At 38.2% G+C, this 9,737-nt stretch overlaps 2 protein-coding genes across 2 annotated transcripts; both read right to left on the reverse strand.

The window, feature by feature from the left end:
- Nucleotides 1-205: 205 nt before the first annotated feature.
- Nucleotides 206-4,567, reverse strand: LOC103401944 (rust resistance kinase Lr10-like). The gene is made up of 6 exons (XM_070825701.1): nucleotides 4,436-4,567; nucleotides 4,165-4,276; nucleotides 1,586-1,659; nucleotides 1,449-1,500; nucleotides 1,319-1,348; nucleotides 206-990 (listed from the first exon to the last, which is right to left on the reverse strand). The coding sequence occupies exons 1-6, from the start codon at nucleotides 4,565-4,567 to the stop codon at nucleotides 206-208; spliced, it is 1,185 nt and encodes a 394-aa protein (XP_070681802.1).
- A 1,794-nt stretch (nucleotides 4,568-6,361) lies between these two features.
- Nucleotides 6,362-7,258, reverse strand: LOC139197746 (uncharacterized). Its single transcript, XM_070825702.1, has one exon. The coding sequence runs from the start codon at nucleotides 7,256-7,258 to the stop codon at nucleotides 6,362-6,364; it is 897 nt and encodes a 298-aa protein (XP_070681803.1).
- Nucleotides 7,259-9,737: the final 2,479 nt, after the last annotated feature.

Below are 9,737 nucleotides of genomic sequence, written 5' to 3' on the forward strand. Positions count from 1 at the left end.
CTCCAAGCATCTCAATGACTCTGTGCATCGAAGGGCGATCAGTTGGTTTCATTTGAATGCACCACAAGGCAGTTATAATCATCTTTCTTATTGCATTCTTTTCCTCGTCTGTACCATTGTCCATCTCCAAATCATTTCCCATGATATACTGATCGTATACCCACAAAGGGAAGTAGATTTGGCTTGAATGTTCTACCGTTCTATTCTAATTCTTCCTTCTGCTTGCCATTTCCATCAACAACATTCCGAAACTATAGACATCGGCCTTGTATGAGATGCCTCCAATATTTTTGTAGAATAATTCAGGAGCAATATATCCCATTGTCCCCCTTGCTGCCGTCAACGTGACAATGCTATTATCTACAGGGTACAACTTTGCTAGCCCAAAGTCAGAAACCTTTGCTTTGAAGTTCTCATCAAGAAGAATATTATGAGGCTTGATATCGAAATGTAGAATTTGCATTTCGCAACCTTGATGTAGATACTCAATCCCTTGGGCCACTCCAAGAGAAATCTCAAACATTTTGTTGATAGTTAAGGGGATACTTCCTTCTTTGGAATAAATGTATTTATCAAGAGAGCCATTAATCATGAATTCATATACTAGAGCACGCTTTGATCCCTCAACACAATAACCAACAAGTTGCACAACATGAACATGATGAATCCTTCCAATGGTAGCTATTTCACTAATGAAATCTTGGCCATTAGCTTTGGGCTTGCCCAAAACTTTAATTGCTACAAAACGGCCACTGCGTAACTTTCCTTTAAATACGGAACCAAAGCCGCCTTCACCCAACTTATCCTTAAACGTGTGAGTCATCTTCTTAATGTCTGAGTAAGAGTACCTTATAGGAATGAAGTTCTTATCGTGTTGCAGAAAGTCTTCTGTTGTACTATACGTTGACAAATGTCTTCTTCGCCATTTATAGACTAAAAATACAGTTGAAATTGGAACCCCAAATAGCAGTCTTGCTAGAAAAAATAAGCCTGCAATAAGAAATATATCACCACAAGAATCGTAAGAAAAGAAACCTATTTGTTATATCCACACTACTTTCAACTTTTTTCTAGTATTGCGTGTCGTGTAGGTGAATTTGGTTAGGATTCTATTGGGCTAGGTTTGGTAAATCTCTGTAAGCTTGAGTTTACTTGTACTGCAAGTCAAAAGACTAGTATATATTTAAACCTTGTGTTATCAATATAATCAATACAATTATAATTCTACATGGCATCATTCGTTTAGATTTTTCCTTTCCTGGTTAAACCCTAGCCTAAAAGATCCATACACACATAGAATAATACAAGCTCTTCTTACCAATCCACATCAATATACCCGATCCACGCACTGCAACAAAAATAGCAAAAAGTAAAAGCCATACCAACGGAACGGCTATAAGTGCGAAAAGTAAATAAAAATCAAAGAGTTGACTATATGCAAGAAATACAAGCTCTTACCGATGGATTTGAATGGAAACCATCGAGGAAAGCGTAACTGTTCTGCAATAAATTAATACCCCACATAATTCAGCAACGACAAAACACTAGAGTTCTATTTTTGAGAAGTGCAGATAGAATAACCTACAGTGACGACAAAGAAATCATAGCATTTGGGGAGAAAGTCCTTACCAATATTCACAGTTTCACTCATAGAATAACCTGCAGTGACAAAAGTGAGAAAAAACAATACACAGCATTAGAGTCTTTATAAGAGTTTAAAATCAAGAAGTTTTGAAACATATCTTTTCATGCAACAATCACCTAGAATTATGGTGTTATTTTGCTTTAGTATTCTTACTATAAGCGCCTTTGATATATAACCAACAAGTGTCAAATTTCAAAGATTTTTTAGTTTACTGCTTGTCATGTTTTATTATAATTTGTCGGAAGAGGTTCATATTCAAATCGAACACAAGAGTTAGCAGCTTGTTTGTACTCCAAAATTGTAAATATTGAATTTGAAAGAGAAACAAAAAGGAGAGATGCTTTTCTTTTCTTTATATTCTTGTTTAACATGGAGAGGGAGAGGGACCACTTACTGAAATGAGCCCATAGATATTGAAAGTAACCTACAGTAAAAGAATAAAACAACGTTAGCATAACAACCGCGAGAAAGTAAAATTTGTTATAAATAGGCAAAATTTATAGAGAGATAACCTTTACTCGGTGAATGAACGAAGCAGTTGCAGAGTAATATACCGACACAAGCTGTTGCAGAGGAAGTAATGTATATTATTGCTATTAGATATATTTCTCTTTTCTTTCTTCTTCTCATTTACTAATCTTTGCACAATTGAATTGCTCTATTTATAGAGCTACTTCAATGGAAAATTACAAAACATTACTATTTAGCTTATGAGTATATAGTACACATGTGATACTTTACTATACACATTACTATACACATGTGGGCAAACATACCCATCATTTACAACACTCCCCCTTGGATGCCCACATATCAACATCAGTTGCCTCATTAAAACCTTGCTTGGAAAAACCCTGTGGGAAAAAACCATAGCGAAGGAAAAAGAGTACAACTTTACCCGGATGGTGTTGAGCATGCTTAGGTTGCCTCGTTAAAACCTTGATAGGAAAAACCCAGTGGGAAAAATCCTAAGCGAAGGAAAAAGAGTACAACATGCATGTATCATGGATGCTCCCCCTGAATTGTATCTCCCCCTGATTCCGCATTTTTCAAATCTGTAAGCCGACGTAATCCGATTCCCTGTACCAACTTCTGAAATGTGCACTTTGGTAGAGATTTGGTGAACAAGTCTGCTAAATTTTCATTGGAACGGATTTGTCTGACTTCAAGAACTTTAGCCTTCTGAAGCTCATGTGCGCTGAAAAATCTTGGAGATATGTGTTTAGTCTTATCACCTTTGATAAATCCTTCCTTCATTTGGGCGACACAGGCTGCATTATCTTCATGGATGACAGTTGGAGTGTCTGTCTTTGAAGGTAGACCACATGAATTCCGGATGTGATGGATCATTGATCTTAACCAAGAACATTCACGACTTGCTTCATGTAAAGCAATTATTTCCGAATGATTGGAAGATGTTGCAACTAGCGTTTGCTTTGTTGATCGCCATGAAATTGCAGTATCTCCATTAGTGAACACATATCCATTTTGTGAGCAGGCTTTATGCGGATCGGAGAGAAAACCAGCATCTGCGTATCCAACAAGGATTTGTTCATTTGTGGGCTTGTCTGAGTAGAAGAGACCCATATCTGTTGTCCCACGAAGGTATCGTAGAACATCTTTGACTCCCTTCCAATGACGAATTGTTGGAGCAGAGCTGTACCTGGCTAACAAGTTAACTGAAAAAGCTATATCTGGTCTAGTACATTGTGCTAAATACAATAAAGCACCTATTGCGCTCAAATATGGTACTTCTGGACCAAGGACCAGTTCATCATCTTCTTTTGGACGAAATGGATCTTTCTTAATGTCCAAAGAACGAACGACCATTGGGGTGCTAAGTGGATAAGCCTTGTCCATGCCAAATCGCTTCAGTATTTTTTCAATGTAAGCTGATTGATGGACCAAAATTCCACTAACACAATGCTCGATCTGCAGGCCTAGACAATATTTGGTTTTCCCAAGGTCTTTCATTTCAAATTCGTTTTTCAGATATTCAGCAGTTTTGTTGAGCTCTTCGGGGGTTCCAACTAGGTTCATATCATCGACATACACTGCCACTATAGCAAATCCAGTATTTGATTTCTTAATGAACACACAAGGGCAGATGACATTGTTGGCATATCCTTCTTTAATCAAATACTCACTGAGACGATTATACCACATTCGCCCAGATTGTTTCAGCCCATATAGTGATCGCCTTAATTTGATTGAGAACATACCCCGTGGTTTGTTAGTTGCTTCAGGCAACTTAAGTCCTTCTGGGACTTTCATATATATGTCAGTATCTAATTCTCCATATAGATACGCGGTGATGACATCCATAAGTCGCATGTCAAGTTTTTCTGAAATCACCAAACTTATTAAGTAACGAAACGTAATTGCATCCATTACAGGAGAGTATGTCTCTTCATAATCAACTCCAGGTCTTTGTGAAAAACCTTGTGCAACGAGTCGTGCTTTATATCTTGCAATCTCGTTTTTCTCGTTGCGTTTCCTTGTGAATACCCATTTATAACCTACGGGGTTCACACCAGGCAGGGTTTGGACTACTGGTCCAAAAACACTTCGTCTTTCCAAGGATTTTAATTCTGCCTGGATTGCATCTTTCCACTTAGGCCAATCTTGTCTCTGTTTGCATTCATCAACAGAGCGGGGCTCAATATCATCACTTAATATGATTTCAGTGGCTATTGCAAATGCAAACATGTCATCGATGATTATTTCATTTCGATCCCACAATTCATTAGTACATGCATAATTTATGGATATTTCTTTGCTTTCATGTACTTCTGTCTCTTCAGGGACATGTGTCTCATCAAGGACATTTTCTTTTTCTGGAAGTACAGAGTCACGAATTGTGGATTTATCATTCAATTCCTTTTCTTGAATGATATCATTTGGGTTCAATTGGGCCCTCATCTTTCTCTTTCGAGGAGCTGAATCTTTTGAACCTGGGGGTCTACCACGCTTCAGGCGTGCACTGGATGAATCATTCGCTGCCACTTTATTTTGTCCAACAGGGACATCAATTCTTGCAGGTGCGTTTGCAGCCGGTATATATGACTGTGTCACTTTCGAAGCATCATTAAATGCATCTGGCATTTGATTAGCAATACCTTGAAGATGAACGATTCTTTTCACTTCGTTTTCACATTGAGTGCTTCTTGGATCAAAATGAGATAAGGTGGGAACAACCCATGTTAGCTCTTGTCGTTCTTCTGGAACGGTCTTTTCTCCCCCTAACGACGGGAAAATTGTCTCATCAAAATGACAATCAGCAAAACGAGCTGTAAACACATCACCAGTCAAAGGTTCCAAATATCTAATGATAGATGGTGAATCAAAACCCACATAAATTCCCAATCTGCGCTGAGGTCCCATTTTAGTTCGTTGTGGTGGTGCAATAGGCACATAAGCAGCACAACCAAAAACTCGTAAATGTGAAATATTTGGCTGATGTCCAAACACGAGTTGTATTGATGAGTATTGGTGGTTGGCTATGGGTCTCAATCTAACCAATGATGCAGCATGTAATATGGCATGTCCCCATGTAGAAACTGGCAATTTCGTTTTCATGAGCAGAGTGCGGGCTATTAATTGAAGCCGCTTGATAAATGCCTCTGCTAAACCATTTTGAGTATGGACATGAGGAACAGGGTGTTCAACATTAATGCCCAGTGCCATACAGTAATCATCAAAGGTTTGAGACGTAAATTCACCAGCGTTATCAAGTCGAATGGACTTAATGGGATGATCTGGGAACTGTGCTCGCAACTTAATTATCTGAGCAAGAAGTCTCGCAAAAGCTACATTTCGAGTAGACAATAGGCAAACATGTGACCATCGGGTAGATGCATCAACCAAAACCATAAAATATCGAAATGGTCCACAAGGTGGTTGAATAGGTCCACAAATATCCCCTTGAATTCTTTGCAAAAATGATGGGGATTCATCATCAACCTTTAGTTGTGATGGTCTAATTACCAACTTCCCTTGGGAACAAGCCTTGCAAGGATTATCATTCGGGACATTAATGTGTCTGCTCAGTAATGGATGTCCATTAGAGTTGGTAATGATTCTACGCATCATGGTGGATCCTGGATGACCTAGACGGTCATGCCAAAGCATGTAAACCTTTGAATCAATGAACTTCTGGTTCATGACAGTATATGCCTCAACTGTCTTTATGTATGTACAATACAATCCACTCGATAAACCATGCAACTTCTCCAATATACGCTTCTGGGTATCGTTGGAGGTAATGCATAAATATTCCACATTTTCTACACTTTTCGTTTCAAGGTGGTATCCATTTAAACGTATGTCTTTAAAACTCAACAAATTTCGAATGGACCGAGTAGCATATAATGCATTTTTTATAGACAATATTGTTCCATTTGGTAACATAATCTGGGCTTTTCCTGAGCCTTCAATTACATCTGATGGTCCTGATATTGTTGTTACCTTTACTTTTGCAAGTACCAAATTCGAGAAATACTTTCGGTCTCGAAGTATTGAATGCGTGGTTGCGCTATCTGCAAGACAAAAGTCTCCGCCATTGATCTTGTTTTGAGAATAACCATAATTTTTATCCATGATCTCTGAGTAAAGAAAAAGCAATTTATTCATACTGGAATACTACTTTTATTGAATTGAAAATGCGAGCATTAAACCACAGGTACAAATAACATGAGTACATTAAACATAAATAATTCAATCGGACCCATAAACTTCATTCCCTCTTTCATTAATAAAGTCTGTAGCATCCAGGTGGGTTGTGTTTAACTGTCCTGATAAATTGGTCACTGGATCAGGGGTTTCCATTGGTTTAGCCTGGTCAAGGAAATTGATCTCGACACCCTTCTCCTTGAAGGAGGCTTGATATAGTTCCACCAGATGCTTTGGGGTGCGACAAGTACGCGCCCAATGTCCGTTACCACCACACCTATGGCAACCTCCTTCATGATTTCTAGGAGTGTTCACATGAGCTTTTCCTTTCTGGCGATTGGTATTTTTAAAGCTCGGGCCTGGATTATACCTTGGAACCTGGTTGTGAAACTGGACACCATGGTTCTTGCTTTTTCCTTTCCACCGACCTTGCTTGTGACCACGTCCTCGTTTGTAATTATTGCCACGGGAGGATATGGTATTTCTTTCAAGGGACGCAACATTCACTTCTGGGAACGGTGCTGATCCAGTAGGTCGGGAATTATGGTTTTTCATGAGAAGCTCATTGTTCTGTTCAGCCACCAAGAGCACAGATATCAGCTGATTGTATTCAGTGAAGCCTCGCGCTCTATACTGTTGTTGCAGTACCATGTTAGAGGCGTGGAATGTGCTGAAAGTCTTTTCCAATAACATCTCCTCAGTGATAGTATCCCCACAGAGTTTCATCTGAGAGGTAATTCTGAACAACGCCGAATTGTACTCAGCCACTGATTTGAAATCCTGGATCCTTAGGTGAGTCCAGTCATAGCGAGCTTTTGGAAGAATCACCGTTGTCTGGTGATTGTATCTGCTTCTCAAGGCATTCCAAAGGGCTAACGGATCTTCAACCGTTAAGTACTCGCTCTTTAGTGCCTCATCAAGATGGCGACGAATAAAAATCATGGCCTTTGCTCGATCTTGAGAGGATGAACTGCTTTCTTCCTTGATGGTATCTCCAAGATTTGCTGCTTCCAGATGGATCTTGGTATCCAGTACCCATGTAAGGTAATTCTTTCCAGTAATGTCCAGGGCAGCAAAATCAAGCTTTGCCAAGTTTGCCATTTTCTTTTCTGAAAGAAAAATGAGGTGTGTAAGAACTTGCAGTAATATGTGTACTGGAGAAATATATTGTTAGAACTTCTGGTTCTTACAAATTTTTTTTTTTGATCTTCAGGCCAAAATGATAAGTACTCGAAACTTCAGGCTCGAGATTTACACAATTAATGAGAAGGGCAATTGTACCGCACCATTCTCATCGAAATAAGTATAGGATGGGTGATTATCCCGCACTACTTTAAACAGCAGGAAAATTTAAATATGTAGAGCAAGGTGGACGATTATACCGCACCACCTAAAATTGCGATAAAATTTAAATATGCAAAGCAGGGTGGACGATTATACCGCACCACCTAAAATTGCAATAAAATTTAAATATGCAAAGCAGGGTGGACGATTATACCGCACCACCTAAAATTGCAATAAAATTTAAATATGCAAAGCAGGGTGGACGATTATACCGCACCACCTAAAATTGCAATAAAATTTAAATATGCAAAGCAGGATGGGTGATTATTTCACACCACCTAAAATTGCAATAAAATTAAATATGTAAAGCAGGATGGGTGATTATTTCACACCACCTAAAATTGCGATAAAATTAAATAACGGGAAAATTTAAATATGCAGGATAGAGCGGGCGATTATACCGCTCCACTTAAAATTTGCAGTAAAATTAGATCTGCAGTCCAAGATAGGCGATAGAACCGCACAATCTTGGATTGCATAAATAATCAGTGGGTTAGTAGTCAATATCTACACCAAACAAGAAATCAAAGATATAAGTGACAGTTAGTTGGAGAACTAGAAGTAAACATGGTGCAAACAGTTCTTCGCGAGGGTATACCCAGCAATTGAGGGAGAGGAAGAAGAAGAACAGAAAAAACCTTAGAGGAAACATTTTTTTTTTTTTCTTTCGGTGAAAGGAAATGAGAAAAAGATTAGAGAGTCGTGCTGATAACGTGTTATAAATAGGCAAAATTTATAGAGAGATAACCTTTACTCGGTGAATGAACGAAGCAGTTGCAGAGTAATATACCGACACAAGCTGTTGCAGAGGAAGTAATGTATATTATTGCTATTAGATATATTTCTCTTTTCTTTCTTCTTCTCATTTACTAATCTTTGCACAATTGAATTGCTCTATTTATAGAGCTACTTCAATGGAAAATTACAAAACATTACTATTTAGCTTATGAGTATATAGTACACATGTGATACTTTACTATACACATTACTATACACATGTGGGCAAACATACCCATCATTTACAACAAAATTCAAGTTGCTGCTATTATTGTTGATACCTGCATAGCATTTGAAATAAAGCAACACAATTCATTTGTCATATAACTGATTGCTGAATTATTTCTATTTCAGGATATAGCCTTTTTGTTTTTATTCTGTAATGGCCAAATTTTTTTTATAGTTTTTCCCCTTGAAAAATACAAATTAATAGTAAAGGCTTTAACTGGTTAGTTAAAAACTTAGATTTGTCGTACCCAGTGCACAAGGCTCCCGCTTTACGCAGGGTCTGGGAGAGGTGAATGTCAGCTAGCCTTACCCCCATTTATGGAGAGGCTGCTCCCAAGTCTCGATCCCGAGACCTACCGCTCATGGACGAAGACACTTGCCACATATTTAAAAACTTAGATAATTTGAAGAAAAGAGTCTACAAAAAATCTACATGAAAACTGTTCCAACTAATTTTAATAACAACTTAAATTCTTCAGACCAGAGCAGTTTCTGTAGCCAGAGTGTGAATCTGAATAATTAACTAGCAATTGATTTTTGCGTGAACGTTCTATATTTACAGTGTAGCAACATACGTATATATATAAAAAAAAAATTACAACATAGTAAGTACTGCATTTGAGAATCACACACCAGAGATGGTGCGTAGAAAACATTTAAGATAAGAAGTCTGCATGTAATATGTGCCATTGCAGGGTGGACGTACTTCCTCCGGCCAATATACTCGAAGCTCAAAGCCATACATGAGTAAACTGTGTGTATATTCATAAGAGGCCTTGTAGTACTCCTTAGAGTAGTCGAAGAGCATGAAAGCCATCCACTCGACTCCGCAACCCTCATTCAAATCTTCCATATAGCTTGAGTCAACGATGACATAACTATAGGACTTTGGTTGGATCAAAGAAGTGACACTGTTAAAGCATGGAGCAGTATCCACGTACAGAGAAGAATTCACTGGGTTTCTATACCTCAAGTAAAATATTGATGTTGAAAGTGGTGAACCCGAGTAATTACAAGGATCCAAGTACAAATCATATGGATAACTGTTGACGTAGTAAAGTATTGATGCACA

The sequence above is a fragment of the Malus domestica genome, chromosome 07, assembly GCF_042453785.1.
Source record: "Malus domestica chromosome 07, GDT2T_hap1".
Lineage (NCBI taxonomy): Eukaryota > Viridiplantae > Streptophyta > Magnoliopsida > Rosales > Rosaceae > Malus > Malus domestica.

What these genes read in the sequence shown, in the direction of transcription:
- LOC103401944 (XM_070825701.1), bottom strand. Translation starts at nt 4,567, where the DNA reads ATGAGGGCCCAATTGAACCCAAATGATATCATTCAAGAAAAGGAATTG. An exon ending in GCCTGGTGTGAACCCCGTAG is followed by an intron (nt 1,660 to 4,164) that starts GTTATAAATGGG and finishes TTGTCACTGCAG; the next exon opens with GTTATTCTATGAGTGAAACT. An exon ending in GGGTATATTGATGTGGATTG is followed by an intron (nt 991 to 1,318) that starts GTAAGAAGAGCT and finishes TTCTTATTGCAG; the next exon opens with GCTTATTTTTTCTAGCAAGA.
- LOC139197746 (XM_070825702.1), bottom strand. Translation starts at nt 7,258, where the DNA reads ATGATTTTTATTCGTCGCCATCTTGATGAGGCACTAAAGAGCGAGTAC.